The sequence below is a fragment of the Manduca sexta genome, chromosome 2 (assembly GCF_014839805.1).
Source record: "Manduca sexta isolate Smith_Timp_Sample1 chromosome 2, JHU_Msex_v1.0, whole genome shotgun sequence".
In the NCBI taxonomy this organism is placed as follows: Eukaryota; Metazoa; Arthropoda; class Insecta; order Lepidoptera; family Sphingidae; genus Manduca; species Manduca sexta.
The window spans coordinates 8,604,864-8,620,279 of record NC_051116.1 but is presented as its reverse complement, the minus strand read 5'-3'; the positions used below and the strand labels follow the sequence as shown (position 1 = coordinate 8,620,279).

The 15,416-nt window shown below is 33.9% G+C and overlaps 1 protein-coding gene across 1 annotated transcript; it reads right to left on the bottom strand.

Moving 5' to 3' along the window:
- Positions 1-8,040: 8,040 nt before the first annotated feature.
- On the bottom strand, positions 8,041-14,869 carry LOC115449176 (pro-resilin). Its single transcript, XM_037437060.1, has 8 exons — positions 14,815-14,869; positions 13,493-13,528; positions 11,428-11,489; positions 10,240-10,326; positions 9,706-9,953; positions 9,350-9,429; positions 8,636-8,770; positions 8,041-8,209 (listed from the first exon to the last, which is right to left on the bottom strand). The coding sequence occupies exons 2-8, from the start codon at positions 13,496-13,498 to the stop codon at positions 8,081-8,083; spliced, it is 747 nt and encodes a 248-aa protein (XP_037292957.1). The 5' UTR covers positions 13,499-13,528; positions 14,815-14,869; the 3' UTR covers positions 8,041-8,080.
- Between the last annotated feature and the right edge of the window lie 547 nt (positions 14,870-15,416).

The window sequence follows — 15,416 nt, the reverse complement described above, 5'->3', positions numbered from 1 at the left end:
TGTACGACATAGTATTGTCCCTTTCACTCTTATTAAATTTCATAACATTAGAAAGAGACACATCTAATACTAATGTAACTAGATATTAGAATGGAATATTTAGGATAACTGAAGGGAATTGCCGGCACAAGTGAATCGGTTAGCAGCTGTTGTTAGTTGCTATGTGTATACCAAAAAATAAATCTCGTAGTGTTGTTTATTTGTAAATTTGCTTTTTAATGTCGATAAAAAAGCTGAGATCTTTATTAATTTCAACTTGGGCTAAGTTTGAGTAATAAAAATATTAAAAAATAATATTTATTATGTTCCACATGCTTTTTTGCGAAATTTGATATTATAACTTATGAAATTAATTATAGTGTCTATTGTTTTGAAATAAAGCCATATTTATAAATTTGTAAGATCGTATACTAAACCACGTTTTTTGGTGTGTTTCTTGTTTAGACTAATATCTCAAATGTCTAAACAGATCTTAACTGGGCTTTTATAATTTAAAAAAGGTGATTTCTTTTTTAAAAAATCTTTTTAATATTTTTTTTATTGTACATAAAAATTACGACTTTCATAATGAATCTCATGAAACACTTTTATGTTTTTTACTCGAACTTGCATTGAGTTGTTTTTTATGAATCTCGGCATAATTTTAATTCTAGTATATTCTAGTGTTTTATGTTCCAAAGAATATTGTATATTTCTTACTCATTTCATTTTATTTATAGAAAAATATCGTAAATACAAAGATGTTTGTTTACGGCCGAAATTAATAATCGATCTTAATCGATATAAATCGATCTCTAAAATAAAACAATCGAAATAAGTAACATGCGTGCGTTGGCATTAGAGTTAAATCTAAGTGCATCACTTTTGCAATCTATTAGATTATCGATTAATCGATACACTATAATATCGATTAATATTCTTCATTTATTTCGGTCGTTAGTGGTAATACTCGTCTCTCGCGCTCGTCATTACGTGTGGTCGGTAATGATCTATTTTAAACTCCACTGGAAACCACATGTCGAAACAACATTACCCGTTGAATTATGGAGGTACTAACTATAACAGATGTTCAAACGGTATATAGTGGCCTACGTAAGTGTCGCGTTTCGATATCAGGCTGTATATACAAGCGGACAAGCTGGCATAATACTAGCGGCTGGCGAGGGGTAATCAATAATAGACCCTACTACACTTACCATTAGGTGCACTGGGAACACGTTGCCGTACCCGGGTTATAGGAACAAAATTTTACTTTTAAACAGATGATTGTATTGGTGTGGTCACCATAGATTATATTAAAAACTACCTACTCGAAGAAAAGTTTGACTTTAACAGGAAGGAAGTATGTATAAGCGCAGGATTTCTCCAGTAACCATAGAGATATGAATGTAGGTTGTGTAATGAGTTTAACCACGCAAATATCAATTAACAATTGGTCTTAATATGTCCTTAGATATGAAATTGTCGTTTTTATCGTACTGGCCACTTTGATCTGAAATATCTTCTCTTTGGTTAACAATTCCAAATTCAAATTTATAATTATAAACGCGTTTAACTAGTACATATTTTGAATTTCGAAAACAGTCTTTTTTTCTTGGTTTGTATTTTCTATGGCTTCATTTTGTAAACGACCGCCGTTTCTGAAATTCCTAAAACCAGACTAGATATAAGATAGATATCTTTAATAAACCATTCAGTCTTAACAGGTGCAAAATACTTTTTGGTGTTACCTACTTTTTTTTTGCGTACACTAAGGAGTGTCTTTAAAAAAACAAAACTTAAGATCCAAGGAGAACATCTATTAATGCGAACAAAAACATCTGTCACTAAGTGCGTCTACTACATTGAAAGTATATTACGCATAGTCAAACCGTATTGTATCGATTTGCACGCACAAATGTATACATTTTCAACGGTTATTATTTTACGCACACTAATATAATTAAATGAGCGTGTGCATGATCAAATCAACAACAATAAAAGTTCGAGCATTCCTTTTTATATTATTTAAGGTACTCTCAAATGTACTCATAGCCAACCACACATAAAAATACATTTCTCTCAGTGCATGAATCAGGATTTAAACCCGAGGCCCCTTGTTTCACATAAAAAAAATATTTTGCACTTTTAAGATCTAAAAACACGCACAATGTTTATTTGTTAATAATTGTATATTGTTTTCTTAATTTCCCACGAAACAGCTGTTTCTTTTAGTATTTATAAGTTATTTTATATAATCTATATATATAAAAATGAATTGCTGTTCGTTAGTCTCGCTAAAACTCGAGAACGGCTGAACGGATTTATCTTATCTTGGTCTTGAATTATTCGTGGAGGTCTAGGGAAGGTTTAAAAGGTGAGAAAAATTCGAATAATTGCCGGGAAAATCCTCAAAACAGCATTTTTCTATTTCCCATACAAACGTTTTCTAACTAATACGTAGAGTCAATTTGAGCTTTATTGCTATTGTATAAAGTTCACTGTTGTCTAAGCAATGTAGGTGTGTTCCTAACATCAAAGCAGTGTGCGTTGGGGCACAGAATATAATAATGTAATGTCGCGTTCTGAAACTCAACAAAAGTGATATCGCGGACCCGACTAAATTGAACAGTCACAAAATTTAATATATCATTAGTTATTTGGTTGGCTTCACGAAATTATTTCTTTTGTTTTACTTTAAAATGCATGTTTTCGTTATGGACAATTTTTGAGCTACTTTTGCATATCTATACTTATAATAAATCTGTAGAGAGGTCAATTCTGTACATGAAATATATTTCCAAAATAACTGGGGGTGATTAGGGATCGATACTGATGCCAAAAATGCAATTAGTAAAATTTTTGTCTGTCTGTCTGTATAACCGTTATAGAAACAAAAACTACTCGACGGATTTTAACTTAACTTGGTACAATTATTTTTCATACTCCTGAGCTGGTTATAGTATACTTTTCATCACGCTACAATTAATAGGAGCATAGCAGTGATGGAAAATGTTGGGAAAACGGGAGAAGTTACTCCATTTTTTTAAGCTTCCGTCATTTCGTGTGCAACCTTAATGGTTAAAAGTTCCTTCGATTTCACCAGGATCCCATCATCAGACCCTGACCGGACAATCGGACCACCTGCATACCACCATAAATTAAAAAAACATCCCGACAAATTGAGCACCTTCTCCATTTTTGAAACCCGAAATCCACGCGGGCGAAGCTGCGGGCGGAAGCTAGTTGTAAATACAAATGTTTTTCAAAATATGAGATGACGTTGCACATATATGTCAATATAACTATGTTTAAACTAAGGTCCGTATTAGTGGAGGTATCTTAATGTCGCTCTGAAGTGCGATTCAACTGAGACGATGTCAAGTTAAAGTCAGTATCTTAAGACTGACTTGAGTAATCATCTCAATGATTACTTAAGTCACAGCGTATGACAGATTTTGACAGCTGTTTTATTATACAGCCACAACTCAACTGACACCAAGTGCTGAATTACCAGCTTAAGTATTGACTTATGAACAGTCCAATACATTTAACAGTCTTACTTATAAACGTTATAGCGTTAAGAGGTGGTTATGAATTGCTTAAATAGCTGTCAAAAACATCACCGGTTAGTTTAAACCTTATTAAGAGGAAAGATGACGGGTTTTGACTTACAGCTGATCGAATAAATTTGTGTTTTATCTAAGCGATTTTTTATAAGTAAGACTGTATATGTCTACTTAAGATTTAACTCAAAATGGTATTGGGCTTTTAATACGGTACTAACTGGTTTCAAAAAGTAGCTGCGCCTATTATTCGATATTATTTTTTACTAGTAACACAAATTGCTTACGTAATTTTGTTTATTATAATTATAACTTTGGTGTGATCAAATTTTTTTATAAAAAAAATCCTTTGATATTTAAATATGTAGCATTTATCTAATGTTAGTTGTAAATTAAGTTCCTCGTATACTATAATTCTTACTTGAAAACTGCATTAAAAAAAATATTTTCAAACATTCTAAGCTAGTAATGGCTTAAAACTAACAACTCATTTTAGTACTATTGAAAAAAAAAAAAAACTCCAATACCTCATTTTTTATTAAAAAATTCATGTCAACTTTGTGATGAACGGACTATGCATTTTTCTAGAGATTAGGGACATATCGAAAGGATTAATTTGAAACTGAGGTCAACAAATAGCACGTAAATTAAGACCTCTACTCTCCAATTAACAGTTTAAAAAAAACGATTCGAATCGCAATCTTTAATCCGATTCCGAGAATGAACCAATTAAAATAACTCATTCGTAATGTCAAAAAATACTTTGTTCTGATTGGTCTATTTTTTTGATAGATATAAAAAAGCGATTGGGATTAGTTATTGGAAATGGTGGTAAATGTTTAATTTCTGCGCCGGGGTCTTGAGAAAGTACGCCTTATATAGCAATTAAAAAAAAAACATAAAAAGTCGTCAAAGGATTTGTATAACAGTGTAGTTGGCAGTTACAGGCATTTATACTCAATAGGATATTTGACTTATTTTTTATTTATAACTTTTATAAAATATGTACGTCGTATAAATTCTAAAACGGAAGAAATTATTGGAATCTGGTGAAGAATATACAAGTTATAAGTCATTGAAATTAGGTAGTGGGGGTGAGTGTCAAAAAACAGAAAAGAGACGAAATACTTGCGTATGACGTCAGCGGGCATTACGAGACGTGCAAAAGAAAGAGATGGAGCGATATCCCCACTTCGCACCCACTCCCGCATGTAGCAATATTTGAAATTTGAATTACTGCTCCATTTCTTATCGAATTTTAATGCTGTTTTCGCAAAGGACTTCTTTATTGTATTAATTGCTGGTACATATTAAAAAAAGCACAAAATCAAACAGTCAAATACCCTATTTATTACTCAAAACATATTCATTTAGCACCCAAATATTGCCACACTGACTTATTTGCTGATCTCTGAAGACGGATAAATACGTCGCGTCATAGTTACCATGAATCCTAATAAAATATTGCCTCATAGCAATTGTTCCTTACGCCTTCACAATAAAACTAATTGCCTAAATCGCTTGACGTTCCGTTTGACATTTCATAGGTGATCGATGACATTTATTTAGACAGTTTTGGAGCGCGTGTCCACTACTCTATCGTCAATATTTTCCTAATCTAGGCTTAGTTTTATTGTGCATAAGGCTGTTTTTTGAAATTTCTTAGCCCAAACAAGATGTTTTTGTTACTATTTGTCGTATACTAAATTTGTGATGTGATTTGATATCTCATTTGTTTAATGAAATAAGGCGAGTGATTTCGGAATCTCTGAAAAATTAAATTCGAAACTCGATTTTAAGTATTAAAAATTGTCTTCTTTTATATTTGTTTATTTTCGTTTTAATTTTTTTAGTTATTAAAAATTATGTTTTTTTTTTTGTAAAGTTTATGTATGTATTTTAAATATTTAATTAAACCTGAACGCACGAGGAAAAGGTACAAAAAGCATTTATAATATTGGTATTATTCATTCCTTTTTTTTCTTTAATTTTGTTTCTATTATTAATGTAAGACACGGCGCTAAATCATCATCGTAAAAAAAACGATGTTAAGTCTCATAATGCTCAGTAATAACATTAGTTCAGTGGCGCCCTTAACCGATTCGAGGCCTCGGGCGGAGCAGAAAATACTGATACGAGGCCCCGGTCGGAAAAAAATACTGAAGGTCCTGAGGGTCTACTCCGAAAAACGAACGTCGAAACGTCAGTCCGAAACGAAGAAACGACGAACTTCGGATTTAACTCTACTACCAAATTACTTCGGATCCGTCACAGTTCTGTAGCTTACCTTAGTGGTACGATCAATATTCCGTATATTTTTTTTGGAGAAAGCAGTGGAACTTCATTCTCGCAGATGGTTTTAAAAAGGGATGGTATAAGTTCTTACAAATTCCATGTCTTAAATATTGCGATGAACCGATCGGATCCGTCGTCGAATCCGTCATCGGATCCGTAACACTTCGTAGTAGCAAAATGTGCGATCCGTCATCCGAAACTACGGATTTCGTTTTTCGAAGTAGACCCTCTGACCTCTCGTCAGTCAATACTATCTGGACTCCAATCCGCTTACCATCAGGGCCGGTGTCATTCTACTGTGCCCGTACATAAAAAAAATATATTTCAAATATCCGACATACAAAATGGAAGAAAACTTAATGCTGGTTTTCGATTGTTTTTTGCGCTTATGAGACTTACCGTCGAATATAGTTAGAAATCTTTTGTATATCGCTGGCTCACTATTACAAGGTTAAATGTTATATTTTTCAGAAGAAAAAAACAATAATACCAAATTAAAAAATATATCATTGAAATTAAACTATTATTCGGATTTTATCGCGGTTTTAATTATTTTAGATTTCTCCCGACGTTTCGAAGACTGCAGCCTTCATGGTCACGGGGGGTAAATAGTTTAATTTCAATGTCTAACATTCGCGTAAACATAAGAAATCATTATAAAATATATCATTTTTCCAATATAAATAATACTTAAATTAAGACCTTGTATAGTGAACCAGCGATATGTAACCTGAATTTGATTCTCTTTTTTTCACGTTTTACTCTTAACACTTTTCAAATCTTGAAATGAGGACTCTGTAGTACTTACGTGCTTTAATAAAAATAGTATTTAATTCAAACCTCATACAATATGTTTTTTTTATATAGTTTTAAATTTAAATTGTAATTTAGTGAAAATAAATAATTATAAATAGAATTGTTTTTTTTTGTGTTTCGATTAGCGACCTATACAGTCTGTACCAGTAGTTTATGATCCCAATACGTTTTTTTTAAGCAAGGCAAAGTAGTGATCCTACTGCCTCTGATGGTAAGTGGAGTTGGGTCCAATAGAATATCAAAGACGAGAGATGATTATCCCTCGACAGTCAACAAAATTATGCCGGCCTGTTGGAACCAAGTATACGCAGGCTGATCCCGGAACGCGACACACGTGGGCCACTATGGCGGGTTTTATCGCCTTGTGTACGGTGGTCGTTAAGAGCGGATATAAAATATATCGTAGCGCCAGCAAAATTTAAGTTAAGGAAACCTGTGGCCAAAGGTATGCCTTTAATTCGTCAATAGACATGATAAAATTCCATTTAATTTTGTTTTGAAAACAAGGAAACATTGAGAATGTTTTCTAATTGTAATATCGAAAGAAGTTAGTTATATAAAGTATTCGCCTACGTGTGTCACGTTGGGATGAGCTTGTGTATTTTCGGTTTAGAACAGGCCGGCATAATTATGGTGATTGGAAAGAGGTCACTATTTCTTTCTAGATGACACGAGACCCACTCTATTTATCGTGAGCGTAAAAATATCCTCCTAAAATAGCTTTTCAGTCTTATCACCCTTAAGATGTATTTCATTGTCACGAAATAATAGTAATAAAAAAATATTTTCTTTTTATAAAATTATATTTACATTTATCTCGCACTACAAAATGTTACAAAAAACTACAGAGGTCATAGAGATGTAAAATATATACAAAGAAATAATATATTTTAACATTCATAAAAAAATATTTCACGTGTTTAAATTTGGAATGATTTTTAAAAATATTTTACTTAAACTGGCCTGTATTATCAACATGAAGTCAATAAATTATAAATAAATGAAAACTGTGAGATAATTTAAATGAAACTTTTTTTCATTTAAAATGAAAAAAATATATCTAAACTAATTATAAGCGTTTTTTTACATCATAAATTAATCGTTTATCCATAATAGTTGCTGTATTTGTCGTTTAATATTTATTTTACAAGATATTAAATTATCAAAAATGGTTATAAATAAACCTACAAGAACAAATTTAGGTAAAAAAAAATTGAATTCATATATCCGACTTTTTTTAGTTACTCATCTGCATATTTGCATATAAAAGCCTGTTAAACATATTTTACCCTTTCAAGGCACAAAAGGTCTAGATTTTAAATACAACCGAGAAATATTAAACCAAAATGTAAAAATGTCATCCTAAAAAATCTAGGAAATTTAGCAGTGACGGTGGGTGATAACCATTTTCGATCTAGATTTGTTTAGTAAGGGCCTCCCTGGCTGTAACCGCCGTTGACGTATCCCTGGCCGCTCCTGTAGGCACCACGGCCGGTTTCCTCGTAAGAGATCTTCGGCTTGTAACCGCCTTCGTCGGCTTCGTATTCTACGGTCTGAAAAATTATCTCAATTAAAGCTACTTAATTTTTACGAAGATGATTGAACATTAGATTGAGACAATGATATGGATCTTAAGAGACTTATATCAAGTTGTGATTTTTTAAGGGGTAAGTATCTTTGAAAATATAAAAAGACATTTTTACATATTTTCAAAGATACAAAAAAAGTCTCTTGCTAAAAAAAAGTCAAGCAATCACATATGTCAATTAATGAGAATTTAAGTAATGAAGTCTTGTTTGCAAACGCAGAAATGGATCGAAGTCGTTGGACAAGTAACTACCATTTTCGTAAACGACGTGAATCAGCAAATTTACTATTGAATTTCATGGTAAGTAAAAATCTTTCCTGAGATAGCCAATACTAGAATTAGTCCATATATGTCAAAACCTACTTAAACATATTATGGACTTTAATCATACCTGCTTCCTCCCATCAGGCAGCACCACGTAGTAGAGACCCTCGGCCCTCTCTCCAAGCCTGGCCTCGCGGTGCCCGAAGTCGTTACCAGATGCTGCGTCTTCCACCATGTATTCGAAGTTGTAGTTGGCGGGCTCCTGGAAATATAAATTACTTTATGATTTATTATGTTTACGCGAATGTAATAAATGTAGACTTAGAAATGAAATTATTTTCCCCATTTTATCGATTTTTATGTTATGATTTTCTCCAGGTGTTTTAAGGCAAGCGGCTCGTCTCATTAAAAAGTCTTCAGCAGATGTAACATTCTACAAATGTCAAGGTAAGACTTATTTAGTTGTGAACATCGTGCGTCAGAAAAAAAAGCGGCGATAGCGTAGTTGGTTGTGGAACGGACTACCGAGACGAATGTCCGCAGGTTCAAATCCCAAGGGCACACCTGACTTTTCTAAAAAATTATGTGTGTATTCTTTGTGAATTATCGCTTGATTTAACGGTGAACGAAAACATCGTGAGGAAATCTGCATACTTGAGAAATTCTCTATAGGAATTTTCGAGGGTGTGTGAAGTCTACCAATCCGCAGTAGGCCAGCGTGGTGGACTAAGGCCTAATCCCTCTCAGTAGTAGAGGAGGCCTGTGCCCAACAATGGGACAGTATATAATACAGGGCTGATATTATTATCTTGTGACAGATCAAGGACTGTTTGATACTTACTCCATTGCTGCCATCATCGTATCCCCTGCCGGCACCAGGGGGCAGGTACTGTTTGCTCTGTTCAGCTCCGAATCCAGCGCCTGCAAATATCAAATTAAAACTTTATACGCCTTCATTTCGGTCGGTGCATAGTTCAGAAGTCCAATTATTTTCATCCCGGGAAAATATGTGTCCAACAATTTTTTCACGTGGGTGAATAATTCACGTAGGTGGTAATTCAGCAACAAAGCATCATCGGTGTGAGTATCAAAGACGCCGCTGACAAAGTCGAAGCTAACCGACTATTTCTTTCTAACACCAACATAATGTTGTGATATTCACTATAGAACACATTAAAAATAAAAAAACCGTCTTACCTCCTACACCAGGAGCGCCATACAACTGCGATGGGGAACCAGAATGGCCTCCAATTTGGGGTGCTCCATACAACGCTGAGGGGGCAGGCGCGCCATATTGCGTCGACGGGTCAGATGAGGGTGCGCCATAGACCGCCGAAGGGGTCTGTTGGGCGGCGTTGGGTGCCCCATAGAGAGCTGAGGGAGGACCATATTGGGATGAGGGGCGGCGGGACGAAGCGCGCGAACCGGAGAAGGAAGATTGACGACTGAAAAATAAAAAACAATATTGATATCGTTTTTATTTACAATAATTTAGTAAACTTATATGCATAATATGTCAACTTATTTAATATCATAGAAAAACTTATTACATCAGCTTGTGTTAAAAATACTAAATTTATAATCAAATATTTAATAATTATTAAGAAAGAGGCTAACCAGGATCCTTGCAATTTTCAGCGTCCATGATCAATTAAGAGTAAAGTATAGCCTATAATACACTTATTACATTAACTATGAGAATAGTTTAGAGTGGAAAATAGATATACGAACCTAAATATAGCGTCTGTCTGTCTCGCAGAGCCGAAGCCGGGCGCTCCGTAGGTCTGTGAGATGCCAGCGTTTTGAGGAGGGAGGTATCTAAAAAAACATTACTTAGGTACATACAACAGTATTTAGGTAACATAGCTACGTTATGACCTATGCATAAAATTAGATCTCATACATATTAAGAACGTATTTAATTTAATTTTCTAAGTTATCTTGTCAATAATTATATTTTCTTAATTTTGATTAATTCTCACCAAGCAATTACAAATTTAATACAATAAGTATTTAATTTTTAATGGTATCCTAAGGTACAGGCACGGCCTAGTTTGGATACCCCTGGTAAATATCTTATTATTATTATTAGACCCGAAAATAAATATAGTTCAAGTTGATAACAAGTAAGACATTATGACTAACAAAAACTATAGCCTTGATGAGTTATATATGCGATTCCATCCTCGTGAAAAGATTTTCCCAGGATAGAAAATAGGCTATAGCACTCAGGAGTAGTAGTAAAAAAAAAGATTTAGATGATCCTGATCCTGAGACTATCGCGTTCAAACAAACTCTTCAGCTTTATAATATTAGTATAGATAATTTAGTGTCCATAACATAGGCTGACGGAATACTGGCATAGCGTGACATGATCATTTAGAGCAGAGGTACCCAAACTTTTTTCTCATAGACCTCTTTCAAAATTTTGCTGGTTCCGGTGGACCTTTTTTGGTTTTGCAGAGAAAATGCATTACAACTACCGCCCAGCCATTGCGAGGGGCGTCTGGACTGTTATGTTGCCTGCCTCTTATGACCCTCATCAGTATTATATGCCTACATTGATAGGTGAAGTCGAGCCTACATTTTAGTTCTTTACTATCAAACCAGGGCCCTTATTCTGTATGATAGTGTAAGCGCGTAACGCGGCCGTGTCATGTTATCTTCGAGAAATGTGCGTGGAATGGTATTCTGTAAGCCAAATCTCTATAGTCCTAAACATGACGCGTTGTGTTGCGTGCTTGTTACGCACTGTCAAAATAACGTGTGAGATAGAGAATAAGGGCCCAGATGAATTTTCGTCGACCCCCGCGTGCGAATTGTGGACCCGCATTTTTGGTCACATCAACGTAGACCCTCGTAAGTCTCCCGTGGACTATTTTGGCAATCAATGATTTAGACTAAAGTGCAATATCATACCTGGTATCAACTGGGGGTTCGGCTAATGTCGCCGCGACCAATATGCTGTAAGCTACCAGAAACTGGAACATAAAGACAATAACTTGAAAGGGTGCAGTAGTACTATGCTAGAACCACACTTGATTAGTAGGATTTAAGGACTATTCCCGCACACGAATTCTGATAGGTACCTATTAAAATTCAGTATATCAAAACTAATTCCTTACATAGTCAACCAAACTATAGTTAAACATTAGTGCGTGATTCAGAAAATCTAGGGCATAGGATAACCTAACATCTAAAGTACCATCTAGCTCATAAAATTACAAATAAAGCTAATCAGATCTCGCAAACCTCCAATTAAATCTAATCCGAATCAAGACAGTTAAGAAATATTTTATTCAAGTTATTTGCTAAACGCGACAACATCACACCTTTATCCCAGGAGTAGGCAGAGGCGTATTTTCCGCCGTCTGCATTCAGTCCTATGATGTGATAGGGGGCGAGCCTATCGCCAAATCAACTACAAATTACAGTACTGATTAAAAAATCAATATCACTTTGCCAACCTGGGAATCGAACCCGAAACCTCAGCACTGCAGACGTAACGAAATAGAACTACGTCACTAAAGCAGTCAATTGTTTTTCTAAATCAAACTTAAATTGAACTTATCTGAGTTTAATTGTCAAGAGCTCAAAACCAAAGTATTTAAGAATATCATCATAAATCTACATCAGTTAATGACGAAATCTAGTCTAGATATGTATTGTGGGCTTCGTGATCTACTGTCTACCCTTTGTAGTGAAAGGGAGATGATAAGATTTATGGTAATTGGCCGCAGATTGTAGTGCATAATTGCAATTTAGTAAATATGATACATTGAAAATACAAAATGAATCAAAATATTTTGTCACATATCTAGCTGAGGTATTCTGAGAGTAATGGACGGACTCGTGTGTCCGCTCTTGGCTTGCCGGCGAGCCCGACAGCCACATGACATTACGCGTGACATTACGCGTGTCAGGGAAAAACAACCTTATTATGTAGTATATAAGGTTATATTCCCGCGACACACGTAAATGTCAATGTCACATTGAGAGGACCCAAGAGTTAATGAAAGATCTTTATGTATATATCTAGTTCAACCTCGGAAATATAAGTATCAATTTATTTATTTTTTATTTTGACATACCTACCTTTGTTTGTCTATCAAGGGGCCGGCTTGTATAAACATACCGTACTTTTGGGTGAGGGCTTTAGGCACTCGGAACCCTAAACCAATTAGAATAAAGGTTGGTTTCGCTCATATAATATTTAGTTTTATTGGATTATTTCAAAGAGTTCTACGATTATATAGAGCGGACATTGGGAAGGTTGTCATACAAATATTTTGTGCTCTTTGATGGTTACTCAATCTACCGTGAAATGCCAAAACTTCAATGTAAAATACTTCATATTTTTTCCATATTTTTAATACAAATATTAGCATATTTTCTGTAAATCTCTATATATAAAAGAAAGTTATGTTAGTTACACTATTTCTACTACTCAAGAACGGCTGAACCGATTTGGCTGAAAATTGGTAGGGAGGAAGCTTAGAACCAGGCGACGGACATAGGATACTTTTTATCCTGTTCCCACGGGAACGGGACGTGACATACAATGTGGTATAACACAACGAAATTTGGTATGGAGATAGTTTAAGACCCTGGGAAGATTGTAGGCTACTATCCCGGGCAAATATTGCCGGACTTTTATCCCGGAAAACACATTCACGCGAGGGAGCCGCGAGCAAAAGCAAGTATGTATTAATATCAATTAAAATCTAAGGACATTATGACATCTTGTCACACGGACATTTCAAATAAGAACGACTTATTACCAATTGGTGAACTTTTGAAGCAAAAATTTCGTCCTTATGTCCGGTCTATAACTAACTATATAGTTTAATATATTTGGCTTATTTAGAGATTACCCTGCTGGTATCGATCTATTATAAATTTCTTCTATACACAAAAGATCATACACTTATGACCAAATCGTAAAATTTTAATATTGTTTTTCTTAATAAAATGAACAACTCACCTTCATTTTGTGATTAAGGTATAAAGAAAGCTGAATCTGCAACAAAACATATTAAATAAATATAATTTTCATCCAGGTTAAACATTTGTGATAGTTTACGCAATTTTTGTTTTGTCTAAAACATGAGTTGTCTGACATGAAAATCCTACTTAAAACGTCATAAGACATAATCAGTCTTATTTATAAAATTTCGCAAAGCTTTAGTTACGTCTTGACTACTCTGCTCTTTAATATGAATCACCGGGGATGTTTAATTTTGACAGCTATTTAAGCAATACTTAACCACCTCTTAACGCTAAAATAAGTTTATAAGTAAAATTTTTGGTAATCGGTGACAGAGCAATTGATTAAAACATAAAACAAGTTTATAAGTATGACTGAATATTTCGTACCACTAGATTATACTACATTATTTCTTCCCTGCCAGCCCGAGCTGGCTTCTTTGTTTACTATATTTTTCATTTATTTTATTTTCAATATAAATTGTCTTTGTTTATATAAGCTAATTTAATTAAGTAATAATTAAATATTCTTATGTACCTTGACTTATCATAAGTGCGACTATGTTCGCCTACGTGATGAATAAAGCATTTTATTTTTATTTATTATACTTAACAATATTTAATATTAATAAGGCATCACATGACTGAAGATATTTTAAAACATAATTAAAATTGTAACACGAATTAGGCCGACTTGCGTACGTAAATATTGCGTACTTAGCTCAGTAAAATCCAATCGTGATAATGATTTCGAATACTTTAATTCGTCTTCAATTACGAAGTTAATTACGTCAATTACTTGTAAATGATCGTGTTTTTATAGATATTTTTTAATTATTAAGAATTATCGTCTTATTGGTCTATTGGTTGCTTGGGCTAGAAACTATAAGTTTTTGGTTCGATTCTCGGTTAAGCAATCAAAGAGTTTACGATACAAACATTTTAATTTTTATCCAGGTTTAAGCTAACTCAAACCACAGAAATAGGGATTCATTTAAACGCGGGTGAAATAATAACGTCTCTGTCATTCATTCTGAATTAATGGCGTAAATCATAATATAAAAATATTTTTGCAGTACTTCTAGAGTTATATACATTATATACACGTCCCGGAGAGAACAATAATTAGTAAAAAAAAAAATTAACAACAACCTAAATGAAACCGCTTAAATTGAAATAAAATCCAAATAAAATCATTTTCAAAATTCAAAATATTAAAAAAAAATCTTTTTTTTAATAAAGTTAAAATCGGAATAAAAAAATTCTTAATTCGAAATATGAAATTAAAAGTATTCACTATTTATTAGAGCCAATACTCACTTGAATATTGCACTGAATCCAATGTGTTCACAGTGAGGATGGATATCGAATGATGATACGGTAGGATCCTTTAGCTTTTATAGCGAGAAGCCAAAATATGGCAGAGAGATGTGAATGTACGGCCGGCGCATCTGCTAGCCGGTACGGTGCATGCACTGCTCTAGATAATATTTTTTGCTTGATTGAATAAAAAGACCATTTATATGATCTTTATGTGTGGGAATTTTATTTTGAAACAAGCTGTAATTGATTTTAAATACATTATCTGTATAAATGACGAGACGAGTAAATCGCTTCCCTGCGTAAATGACACGACTTAAATAACATAGAAGTATACAGAAGTGGATTATAAAACTTTACGGTGTATTACACTGTGATTGCCACCCTGTGACATAGGATTTTAAAAATAAAGCTATAATACACTTTGCTTGAATGCAGAAATAAACATTGCGGCGACACTCAGGCGGTCTCTTCCTCATGAAAGCCTATATAGTAAAGCATATCTGTAAATTGCAATGCTCTTTCACGACAAATATAGTCATTGGGGATGTATCTACCATGACGGACTCGCATACGATAGACTTATCTAAAACTGAATATAA